Source organism: Mobula birostris, chromosome 32 (assembly GCF_030028105.1).
Source record: "Mobula birostris isolate sMobBir1 chromosome 32, sMobBir1.hap1, whole genome shotgun sequence".
Classification (NCBI taxonomy): Eukaryota; Metazoa; Chordata; class Chondrichthyes; order Myliobatiformes; family Myliobatidae; genus Mobula; species Mobula birostris.
This window is the reverse complement of record NC_092401.1, coordinates 22,707,020-22,720,278: the sequence shown is the minus strand read 5'-3', so window position 1 is coordinate 22,720,278 and position 13,259 is coordinate 22,707,020. Positions and strand designations below refer to the sequence as shown.

At 40.7% G+C, this 13,259-nt stretch overlaps 1 protein-coding gene across 4 annotated transcripts in view; it reads left to right on the top strand.

The window, feature by feature from the left end:
• The window catches only part of LOC140191200 (adhesion G protein-coupled receptor E3-like), a 94,973-nt gene that overhangs the window by 24,089 nt on the left and 57,625 nt on the right, over positions 1-13,259 (top strand). For all 4 annotated transcript variants that reach the window (XM_072248364.1, XM_072248365.1, XM_072248363.1 and 1 more), the window contains exon 7: positions 3,696-3,781. In XM_072248364.1, the coding sequence (XP_072104465.1) occupies positions 3,696-3,781 (86 nt within the window). The remainder of the gene's footprint in view (positions 1-3,695; positions 3,782-13,259) is intronic.

Sequence of the window (13,259 nt, the reverse complement as noted above, 5' to 3'; positions counted from 1 at the left end):
GGAGTGTGTAGGGGATGGTGGGGTGTGAGGCTGAGGTTGGGTCAGTGTGGGGTATGTAGGGGACAGTGGGGGTGGAGGCTGAGACTGGGGAACAGCTGAGTGTGAGGTGGACGGTGGGGTGTGAGGCTGAGGTTGGGTCAGTCTGGAGTGTGCAGGAGATGGTGGGGTGTGAGGCTGAGGTTGCGTCAGTCTGGAGTGTGTAGGGGATGGTGGGGTGTGAGGCTGAGGTTGGGTCAGTATGGGGTGTGTAGGGGACGGTGGGGCGTGAGGCTGAGGTTGGATCAGTCTGGAGTGTGTAGGGGATGGTGGGGTGTGAGGCTGAGGTTGGGTCAGTATGGGGTGTGTAGGGGACGGTGGGGTGTGAGGCTGAGGTTGGGTCAGTCTGGAGTGTATAGGGGATGGTGGGGTGTGAGGCTGAGGTTGAGTCAGTGTGGGCTGTGTAGGGGACAGTGGAGGTGGAGGGTGAGACTGGGGAACAGCTGAGTGTGAGGTGGATGGCGGGGTGTGATTTTGGGTCAGTTTGGGGTGTGTAGAGGACGGTGGGGTGTGTCGGGGACTATGGGGAGTGATTCTGGAACTAGGTCAGTGGGTTGGGGATAGTGCGGAGTGAGTCTGGGTCAGTGCAATGTGTTGGAGATAGTAGGGAGTGAATCTGGGGCTGTGTCAGTTTGGGGTGTGTAGGAGAGTGAGTCTGGAATACTGAATCTTCTTTTAGACCAAAGGGTCTGAAATAAAGCCAATCTCCACCATTCCACCCAGAGGGATCCCTGGAAGAAGTTAGAATACCTGCTATCTCACGTTTCCAAGGAAACCTTGTCCACGGGCCACCCCGGGGAACAAACTGGTCCCCTAAGAGCTGCTCCGTCTTCCTATATTGTTTCTATCTTCTATTGGGTGTTCCTGTTCATGGGTGCTGTCGTTAGGGGATCAGCAGGTTGGGTCCAAGCGGGCGGTGTTGATCCAGAATTGTTTTTCCAATTCCCTTTCTGGTGCTTGCCATTCCTGTTACCCATTTTACCTGCCTGTTAATTGTTCTCTACAAAGGACATAAACACTTAAGACAAACAGAGACGTACACTCAAAGACATAAAGTCGTATCCTCCATATAATTCTCTTTCCCTTTTTGATCGGCCAATGGGTCTGGGTTCTAATCCCAAGGTTTCAGTTGCCTTCGTTGTAATACCATTCTTTAATTGCTTTCGTTGTAATACCGTCCTTTAATTGCCTTCATTTTAATACCGTCCTTTAATTGCCTTCATTTTAATGCCGTCTTTTAATCAGAGCTGTCAGGCCCTTTCTTCCAAAGCCTGTCTTGTTCCGAGTCAGAATTCAGCAATGGCCACTGCCTTAATTCGTGAATTCATGGGGAACCTTTCCGCATGTCTCCGTCAACACGAGGTTACAATTCAAATTTATACAGTAAATCCAATTACACGAGGTCAGCCGGACACACTATTTCCACAATTTATACAATAGTAGCACCTATACAATCAGATTCTCATTGATCAGAGTACCAAACAAGCCGTTGTTGTCTCTCAAACAATTAGCACCCATGCAATTGGTTCCTCATCGATGACATGACCTATTGTCAGTTAGTACAAAGAAGACAGACTCATCGTGTTTTTTATCTCATGCTCTCCCCACGATTCTGCCAAATCCCCCAGTCCTAAAGACCATTCCTCCACAAGAGGGTTATGTTGATCTCCCTACACCCTCCACCACCACCCACCCTAAACTCCACATCAGCCTTGAATTTACATAAGGTTCATCCACCATCATCGATGAAGACCTCGACACCATTAGTACTGGTTACGAGGTCAAGTTTGACGCTCAACCCAGCACGTATGGAGAACATGCAGTGGAGCCGGCCGGATTCGAACTCAGGACCTCTTGCCCCGAAGTCCAGCGCTGATGCCACTACGCCATTAGCCAGTTTATGATGGCACTTGATTTGGATTTAAGTGAGGGAGAGTTGCGTGGCGTCAGCCTCACTCTCTCTTCCCAATTCCCATCTGGATCCAGTGGCAAGACAAGAGTTGAGACGGCTGGAGATGAGACTAGGTGCAGTGGATGACCAGGACATCTTCTGTGTCTTGTCCTGCTCTACATATTCCACGATGCTTGCAGAGGCTGCTTTCTTGGCCATTCGATCTTCCATTGGTCTCGTCTGCTCAATCCACTGGAGCCTGTCTTCACATGCTGGGATAGACAACTTCCTATCTCACCGAGAGTTTGAGACCCGTTGGCTACCCTCACCTGGTTTAGCCGGCTTGTCGAAGCCGTTGCCCGGGGTGTGGCCACAGTCGCATGCAAACAGCTACGGGGAGCCACAGGTGAGAGCTGAGTGCCAGGTGGGGACCAAAGGTGGATGAACCACCTTGAAAAGGATGTGACGTGTTCCCCACCAGAGGTGCTACCCCTCCCTGACACCCCATAGTGTTTTGAGAAACCACGGCTCACTGAATTCCAAAGATCTGCAGCCCTCTGATGAGGAATTCCTCATGACCCCAGAGCCCCAATCCAGAGACTGATCTCAGACACAGGCAGCTCACCCCAGATGCTCAGACCAATGGCTCCAGTCCTCAGGTCAGTCGCAAGAGGAACAGGTTAGACTTGTCCCTGTGAGTGGTGGGAAGGTGATGAGTGAGCAGAGAATGGGATTGTAGAGATGGAGGAGTGTAGACAAGATTATTTAACGTATAAAGAAGATAATTAAATTCAGCACCTTGTCACTTGGTGCTGAATGGTCTCACCCCAGCCCATTGAAACAACTTTAAATCAAACATGGGTCCTGATGTCTCACACAGAAAATGTTGGAGGAACTCGTCGGTCAGGTAGCATCCAAAAAGAGAAATAAATAGTCGTCATTTTGGGCTGAGACCCTTCATCAGGACTGGAGAGGAAGTGTGAAGAAGACAGAATAAGAAGATGGGAAAGGGAAGGGGACAAGCTGACAGGTGATCGGTAAAGTCAGGTGAGGGGGAATGTAGGTGGGACGGGGAGGGGTATGAAGTAAGAAGCTGGGAGGTGACAGCTGGAGAGAGTAAAACGGGCCGAAGAAGAGGAAAGCTTATAGGAGAGGAGAGTGAACTGAGGGAGAAAGGGGAGGAGGAGGGACACCAGAGGGAGATGATAGGTTGCTGAGGAGAAGAGAAGGGATAAGAAGAGAGCCAGAGTGGGGAACGGAAAAAGAGAGAAGGGAGAGGGTGAGAAATTACTGGAAGTTTGAGAATTTAATCTTTATGCTGTCAGGTTGGAGGCTAACCAGACAGAATATGAGGTGTTGCTCCTCCAACCTGAGAGGGCTGATCACTTACACATTTAACTGGTTTTGTGGCTGTGGAGATGTTGACAAATTGTCCCTCCCAAACCAACAATGAGGCCCATACTAACATTTCCACATTAGTGTGGCTTGTGTCAACATTACAAGTACAATGCCAGCCAGAGTATCAGTTCCTTTGGGTGCCAGTGGGCATGGGCTTGGGTGAGGCATTCACAGTTTTTCTTGGGGTCCAGAAGATGTGGCATCAAGTCACAGTACGGTGTGTCTGGGTCTGATGCTGCTCATTGTGGGAGTACATCAGCCTGGTGTTACAGAGATCAGCGCTTCCCTGCCTGATCGGTGAACACCAGGAAGGCAGTGGTAGAGTTGGCAGGTGGATGCACAGATCTCTAAAATGCCATTTTCATTCCAGTGGATCCACTTTCCTGTCCTGTCTCTGAGATGCAGAACTCTACGCTGTCACAGTGCAACTTGAATTATCCAGCAAACTCCCAGCAGGTATGAGAACTCCTTCCGTTTCTCCAAGATTCAAACTTAACTTCCATTATTCCCGGATGTGGATCTATTGGAATGTTTTCCTGCATATGCAGTCCTCACCAGAGTCTCTTTTCAATATTTTTATTAGTTTCAACATCGAGGAATACAGAGTACAAGAAAGTGTATATAAAAGGTCAAAAAAAGATTTTTAAAAATTACCAATTACATTATATCTATTCAAAATAACAATCTCATTACCCGGTATTCATGTAAATTAGTCAATAATTATATTGAAATATACTAATTTATTACAAAAAAGGAGTCTAACCCCTACCAAGAGCGAAGCTGTTTATTACGGAGGAAAAAGGTAAAATACCTTCTCGTATAATAAAAAAATAATAATAGCCAACATCTGAATTTAAACAACGAATTGAGGGTTTTGAAAGTTTTGAAAATAATTCAGAAAGGGTCCCCACAATGTTTAGAAATGTTCAGAAATTGAACAATGAATCTTCTCTAAATCTAAGCATGATATAAAGTCACATAACCATTGAGCATGAGTAGGAGGAAAAATATCTTTCCACTTAAACAAAAGCGCCCTCCTAGCTATAAGAGAGCTAAAGGCCAAAATATGTAAATCAGATGTCTTCAGCTTGGTATCTTGTCCTACAACAATACCAAATAGGGCCGTCAGAGGATTAGGCTTAAAATTGACTTTGAAAAGTAAGGACAAGGTTTGAAAAACTTGCTTCCAATATTTTTCAAGACACAGAGAAGTCCAAAACATGAATTAATGAAACTTCTCCATTATTACATCTGTCACAGTAGGAAGATATATCTGAATAAAAAGGAGATAGCTTATCTTTAGTCATATGGACTCTATGTACCACCTTAAATTGTATGAGAGAATGGCGAGCATATAGCGATGAAGTATTAACCAGTTTAAAAATTTCATTCCAAGTTTCCTCAGATATTGATGTCTGTAAATCTTGTTCCCAGAGATGCTTAATTTTGTCTGAAGGAACATTCCTCGTTTCCAGTAACATACCATAAATATTAGATATTGAACATTATGAAAAGGTGTCAAATTAAAAATTATGTCTAGTAAGTTCTTGTCTGAGCTTATAGGAAATGTGCATAATTGAGATCTTAGAAAGTCTCTGATTTGTAGATATCTAAAAAAGTGAGTTTTGGGTAAGCTATATTTAGCTGACAATTGCTCAAATGAGAAAAGATTTCCTCCAACAAACAGATCCCAAAAACATTTACTACCCAACCTGTCCCATTCTTTAAAAACTAAATCAGACATGGAGGGTTTGAAAAAATTGGAATAAATGGGACTAGAAAGGGAAAATCTCAATAAACCAAAATGTTTTCTAAATTGTATCCAGATCCTCAGAGTACGTTTAACTATTAAATTATCAGTTAGTTTACTTACAAATAAAGGAAGTGAAGATCCAAGAAGAGAAATAATAGAAAAGTTATTAACAGAGTTAGCTTCTAAAGAAACCCGTACCGGACAGTCTACACGTTCAATATAATATAGCCAAAATGTAAGATATTGTATATTAACTGCCCAGTAATAAAACCTAAAATTAGGTAAGGCTAAACCTCCAGACTTTTTAGGTTTTTGAAGATGAACTTTATTTAAATGAGGATGTTTATTTTTCCATATATAGGAAGATAAAATATGTTCAAGAGAGTCAAGAAAGGATTTAGAAATAAAAACAGGTAAAGCCTGAAAAAGATATATAAATTTAGATAGAATATTCATTTTAATAGAATTAATTCGTCAAATCAACGATATTGAAAGAGACAACCAATTTAATGATAACTTTTTTACATGGTTCAATAAAGTAAGGAAGTTTTCTTTAAACAGGTGTTTGTAATTCTTAGTGACTGTTTGACCCAAATAAGTAAATTGATTCCTTACAATTTTAAAAGGGAGATTAGTATTAATTGATACCAAATTATATAAAGGAAATAATTCACTCTTATGTAGGTTCAATTTATATCCTGAAAATGGGCTAAAATGGGAGAGAAAAGAAAGTACGCAAGGTAACAAGGTCTCAACATTAGAGATAAAAAGCAATATATCATCAGCGTAAAGCGAGATTTTGCCGGTGATACTTCTCCTTAAAATACCACAAATATCATTAGATTCTCGAAAAGCAATGACAAGGTGTTCTAAAACTAGATCAAAACTAGATCAAAAAACAAAGGACTCAATGGACAGCCTTGTCTAGTTCCGCAGTGAAGATTAAATGGTTTGGAATTTTGAAAATTAGTAAGAACCCGAACAGAAGGAGATAAATAAAGTAATTTAATCCATTGAATAAAATCTGGTCCAAAATTAAATATTTCTAAGGTCTTAAATAAATAATTCCATTCAACCCGATCGAAAGCCTTCTCAGCATCTAAGGATATCGCACATTCTGATATCGCCTGAGAAGGAGAGTAAGTAATATTTAATACACGGCGTATATTAAAATGGGAATGTTGGTTTTTAATAAATCCAGTCTGATCATCAGAAATAATAGAAGGTAAAATATTTTCAATCCGACGAGCCAGAACTTTAGAAAGAATTTTAGTATCAACATTGCGTAATGAAATTGGCCTATATGAAGAGCATTCAGCGGGGTCCTTGTTCTTTTTTAGGATAAGTGAAATAGAAACTTCATAAAAAGATTGAGGCAAACTATCCAATTTGAAAGAATCCAAAAGGACTAAGTGTAACTGCGGTATAATTAATGAAGAAAAAGCCTTATAAAATTCTCCAAAAAAATCCATCTGCACCTGGAGCCTTCCCCGAGTGTAATGAATATATCGCCTCGGCGATTTCCTCAGAAGAGGTGGGTTGATCTATCTGTTTGCAATTATCTGCAGATAGTGCAGGGATATTTAATTGATCTAGAAAATTATTCATTATAGTATTATCTTAAGGGGAATCAGAACTATAAAGTTTAGAATAGAATTCTCTAAGGGTATCGTTTATTTCAGAGTAATCAGTTGTCCTATCACCATTAGTTTTGCAAATTTCTTCAATTTGTCATTTAACTACAGAAGTTTTTAATTGGTTGGCCAATACATTGCCTGATTTATCTCTGTGAATGTAAAATTGAGTCCTATCTTTAAGAAATTGAGTTTCAATTGGATATGTTAACAGAAGATCATACTTAGTTTTAACTTCAACACGTCTTTTATATAAAACAGGATCTGGAGCTATAATATATTTTGGATCTAATTGTTTCAATTGATTGATTAATTCAATTCTTTCTTTATTAGCTTTATTCTTAACACTCACAGTATAAGAAATAATTTGTCCTCTAATATAGGCCTTGAAAGTATCCCATACAATAAGATTAGAAGTCTCTTCCTTATTATTCTCTTCAAAAAACAAAATAATATACTTCTCTAGAAATTTAAAAAATTTCTTATCAGGTAACAAAGTTGTATTAAAACTCCAAAATCTGTTGGTTTGAGGAAGACCAGGGAGTTTTAAAGACAAAAATATAGGAGGATGATCTGAAACAGCAATCTCTTTATATTCACAAGAGCGAACTAATGAAATAATTTGACTATCAATAAAAAAATAATCAATCCTAGAATATGTATGATGAACATAGGAAAAAAACGGACACTCCCTATCTAAAGGATGTAAAAAACACCAAACATCAACAATACCACACTTCAATAAAAAGGATTGAATAAACAAAGCTGATTTATTAAGAGACGCTGGTTTAGAGGATGATTGGTCTAAAATTGGGTCTAGCCAACAGTTAAAACCTCCTCCCATCGCCAAGAATAAAGATTCAGATCTGGTAAAAATGAAAAAAAACGCTCAAGGAATCCTGGATCAGCTGCATTTAGGGCATACACATTGGCAAATACTATTAATTTATTATCTAGTTTTCCTGAAACTATAACAAAACGTCCTTTAGTATCAGACACTACTTTATGTTGGACAAAGAAAAGTGTGTTATCTATAAGAATTGAAACTCCTGTAGATTTGGCCTGAAAAGAAGAGTGAAAACAAAGTCCGTTCCAACGGCTAAAAAAAACAGTAGTTTATCACATTTGTGTATGTGAGTTTCTTGTAAGAAAATAATGGGGACCTTAAATTTCCTAATATAAGCAAAAATCTTATTACGTTTAACAGCGCAAACAACAGGAATTCTGCAGATGCTGGAAATTCAAGCAACACACATCAAAGTTGCTGGTGAACGCAGCAGGCCAGGCAGCATCTCTAGGAAGAGGTACAGTCGACGTTTCAGGCCGAGACCCTTCGTCAGGACTAACTGAAGGAAGAGTGAGTAAGAGATTTGAAAGTTGGAGGGGGAGGGGGAGATCCAAAATGATAGGAGAAGACAGAAGGGGGAGGGATGGAGCCAAGAGCTGGACAGGTGATTGGCAAAAGGGATACGAGAGGATCATGGGACAGGAGGTCCGGGAAGAAAGACAAGGGGGGCAGGGGAACCCAGAGGATGGGCAAGGGGTATATTCAGAGGGACAGAGGGAGAAAAAGGAGAGTGAGAGAAAGAATGTGTGTATAAAAATAAGTAACATGATTCTCTCGTATCCCTTTTGCCAATCACATGTCCAGCTCTTGGCTCCATCCCTCCTCCTCCTGTCTTCTCCTATCATTTTGGATCTCCCCCTCCCCCTCCAACTTTCAAAGTTCTTACTCACTCTTCCTTCAGTTAGTCCTGACGAAGGGTCTCGGCCTGAAACGTCGACTGCACCTCTTCCTAGAGATGCTACCTGGCCTGCTGTGTTCACCAGCAACTTTGATGTGTGTTACGTTTAACAGGGTGATTTAACACTTTCACATTAAAACTGAGTAAATTAATAGTTTGGTCCATTTTTAATATTATTTAAAGGAAGGGTTAAAATCCCAAAACAGATTCTAAGAACAAAAATATACCCCCGCCCACCTCCCAAAGAAAGAAGACTGACCAACAGAAAGCCAGCATCTACAACTACGGACAACCCCTCAAAAAAACCTGGTGATCACTCCAATTAGTTTCAAGATTATTTATATTCCAAGCTAGACTAAACAATATCCAAACAAGAGATTTAATTCTCGTATATCAAAAATACAGTATTAAAAATATGAAAGGAAATTAGGTACAAAGGTTTACCAAAAGTAAAGGATACAACTATTCATACAGAAGGACATTAAACATTTAATCTTAAATCTCATGGGAAAGCAGACGAAGCACTTAGCCTTCAAATTTAAAAAATCTTTGTGCGTCAGCACTCAGACGAAACCATTCGAAGGATCCATCTTTAATGAGATTCTCAGTCAAAATGGGTAGCCAAGGGACAGGTTAAAACCCTTGTTAAAAAAAATTCCAACAAAGCTTGTTTAAACTGAGCACATTCCTGCATAACCTCAAGTGAATAATCTTCGAGAATCTTAATATTCCACCCTATAACCTATCATGCGCCTTTGACGGGATTAGCGAATTAAAAGTTCCTCATTTTATCTTGTGCCTTCATGTAAGGAGAAACTAAACAGCTGGCCTTCAGATTTAGCCTTCGGATTTTAAAAACCTGTGTGCTTCAACAGTCGAGCCGAACCATTTGAAATTTCCATCTGTAAGTGTGATTCTGAGTCAGGCTGGGTAGCGAAGGGAAGGCTTGAAACCCTTATTAAAAAGCTCGGACATAACTTCTTTGAACTTAACGTGTTCCTGCTTAACCTCAGGGGAATCATCTTTGACACTTCTAATCTTGCGACCATTATAATCAGTCATGCCTCTTCGATGAGATTCGTGAATTAAGAGTTCCTTTGTTTTAAATACCTGAAAACAGATTATTACTGATCTTGGTCTCTGACCCTTAGGAGGTCTAAATGCACGAGATCTGTGAACTCAATCGATCATAGGCACAGACGTCAAAATCTCCGGAAATAACTCTTGCAAAAAGTTTGCAAAAAACTCTGTAGGGTGGTTACCTTTCATTAATTCCTCGAGACCCAGAACCCATAGGTTGTTCCTTTTACTTCTATTTTCTAGGTTAATAATCTTCTGTTTTAAATTTTCGTTGGACTTCGATTGCTTTTCACCAAGCTTCTGCAATTCATCCACTTCCATTTCCAGAGATGACAAAATTAATTCATTCTTTTTTATACGTTTATCATGTTCATTAAGAGTTTGTTGAATAGAATCCAATTTACCATCTATTTGTTTAAATTCAGAGCTAAATTGTTGAAACTTCTCAGAGGCTTCTCATGTATGACTTTACAGCAAATCCATGATAGAATCCAAAGAAGCAGGGGAATCACAAGATCACAAGGCAAAGGAGCAAAGTAGGCCATCTGCTCCGCCACTCCACCATGAGCTAAACTATTCTCCCATCTAGTTCTAATTTCTGGCTTTTTCCCCATATCCCTTGATACCCTGACTAATTAAATACCCATCAATCTCCTCCTTAAACACTCTCAACGATCGGACCTCCACAGCTGTATGTGGCAACGAATTCCACAAATCCACGACCCTCTGTCTAAATACATTTCTCCTCATCTCTGTTTTAAATGGGTACCCTCTAATTCTAAGACTGTGGCCTCTTGTCCTGGACTCACCCACCAAGGGAAACAACCTTTCCACATCTACTCTGTCCAACCCTTTCAACATTCAAAATGTTTCTATGAGATCCCCTCTCATTCTTCTATACTCTAATGAATACAGTCCAAAAGCCGACAAACGCTCCTCATATGTTAGCCACTGCATTCCAGGAATCATCCTCATAAATCTTCTCTGAATTCTCTCCAACATCAGTACATCCCTTCTAAGATGGGGGGCCCAAAACTGCACACAGTATCCCAAATGAGGTCTCACCAGTGCCCCATAGAGCCTCATCAACACCTTACTCTTGTACATTATTCCTCTTGAAATGAATGCCAACATAGCATTCGCTTTCCTTACTGCCGATCCAACCTAGTGGTTAACCTTTAGGGTATCCTGCACGAGGACTCCCAAGCCCCTTTGTACTTCCGATTTTTGAATTTCCTCCCCATCTAAGTAATAATCTGCTCGATTATTTCTTCTTCCAAAATGTACAACTGTACATTCCTCAACATTGTATCTCATCTGCCATTTCTTTGCCCACTCTCCTAAACTGACCAAGTCTCTCTGCAACCTTTCTGTTTCTTCAACACTTCCTGCTCCTCCACCTATCTTGGTGTCATCCGCAAACTTAGCCACAAAACCATTTAATCCATAATCTAAATCATCGATATACATTGTAAAAAGAAGCGGCCCCAACACCAACCCCTGCCGAACACCAGTAGTAACCGGCAACCAATCAGAATAGGATTCCTTTATTCCCACCCTTTGCTTTCTGCCTATCAGCCAATGCTCCACCCATTCCAATATCTTTCCTGTAATTCCATGAGCACTTATCTTATTAAGCAGCCTCATATGCGGCACCTTATCGAAGGCCTTTTGAAAATCCAAATACACAACATCCACAGCCTCTCCCTTGTCAATCTTATTCGAGATTACCTCAAAAAATTCCAATAGGTTGGTGAGGCAGGATCTTCCCTTCATGAAACCATGCTGGCTTGGGCCTATTTTCATAACCTCATCCTTAAGGATCCACTCCAATAACTTTCCAACTACCGATGTCAGACTAATAGGTCTGTAATTTTCTTTTTGCTGCCTCCCTCCTTTCTTAAACAGCGGAACTACACTTGTGACCTTCCAGTCCTCCAGAACCATGCCAGAGTCTATTGATTCCTGGAAGGTCATTTTCAATGCCTCTACTATCTCCAAAGCTACCTCCTTCAGAACCCATGGGTGCACCTCATCCGGTCTGGGAGACTTATCTATTCTTAGTCCATTTAGCTTCCCAAGCACTTTCTCTAAAGTAATCATGACTGTACCTAATTCTATTCCCGGAGACCTCTGGCTATCAGGTATGTTGCTAATGTCTTCCACTGTGAAGACTGATGCAAAATACTCATTTAGTTCCTCTGCCACCTCTTTGTTACCCATTATAATTTCTCCAGCATCATTTTCAATCGGTTCTATATCTACCCATGTCACTCTTTTACTCTTCATATATTTTTTAAAAACTCTTAGTACCCTTTTTTATGTTAATTGCCATCTTCCTTTTGTAATTCATCTTTTATTTCCTAATGACTTTCTTAGTTTCCTTCTGTAAGTTTTTAAAAGCCATCCAGTCCTCAGTTTTCCCACTAATTTTTGCTTCCTCGTACACCGTCTCTTTTGCTTTTATTTTCACCTTAACCCCTCTCGTTAGCCACATTTGTGCCACTTTTCCATTCATGATTTTCTTTTTTCTTGGAATATGTTTTTCCTGCACTTTCCCTATTTCTTGTAGGAATTTCATCCAATTCTGCTCTACTAACCCTCCATTTAGATTACTTTTCCAATCGACTTGGGTCAGTTCCTCTCATACCACTGTAATTTCTTTTGTTCCACTGAAATATCGATACACATGATACCAGCTTCTCCTTTTCAAATTTGAAACTGAACTCAATCATATTATGATCACCACTTCCAAGGGGTTCCATTACCTCCAGCTCCCTAATCGCCTCAGGTTCATTACACAGTGCCCTGTCCGAAACAGCCAATCCCCTGGTGGGCTTATGGACAAGCTGCTCCAAAAAGCCATCCCATAGGCATTCTATGAACTCCCTCTCCTGAGATCCAGTACCTTCCTGACTTTTCCAATCCACTTTCATATTAAAATCCCCCATAATTATCTTGACATTTTCCTTCTGACATGCTTTTTCTCTTTCCAACTGTAACTTGTAGTCCATATTCCGGCTGCTGTTTGGAGGCCTGTAGCCTCCAAAATAGGAATCATCCTTTTTAGTACCCCTGGCCCTCCTTATATCCATAATGAAAGAACATCACACTTAAAAAATAAGTTTCAAGACAGGTTGGAAAGTGCAAGATAATTAGAGTTGGAGCAATGGCAGATTGCTGTTACTCCATCAGCCACCACCAGGATATCCAGTCCTCACCAGAGTCGACAGTGTTTCTTGGGCTGTCAATGATCATGTGGGTACCAAAGAGAATTAGTTTTAATTTGGCATCATGTTCAGCACAGATATTGTGGGCTGAATGGCCTGTTCCTGAGCTGTAATGGGCTATGATCTGTGTATTATGGAAAACAGAGCTAGAGAGGAGCAAATGTGAAGGGAGGGAGTGTGGACTGGGTAGAGAGGGCATAGGAAGGCCCAGAACTAGTGGGCAGAGTCTGAAAGTTAGGGCCACGCCTGTCAGGAGTGAAATTTGAAAAGTCTTGTACACAAAATGGTGGTGGAAACTAGTAATTAAACACCAATCTAAACTAATTCATTCTGCCCACACAACATCCATATCCATGACTCTCTGCATGTTCCTGTCCTTATCTAAGAGTTCTTAAGTGTCTCTGTCATGATGTAAAGAGAATATAAAGGAATGAGTTTAACATTAGCATCAATGGGAGTTTGAGGGTCAGCATAGACTCAATGGGCTGAAGG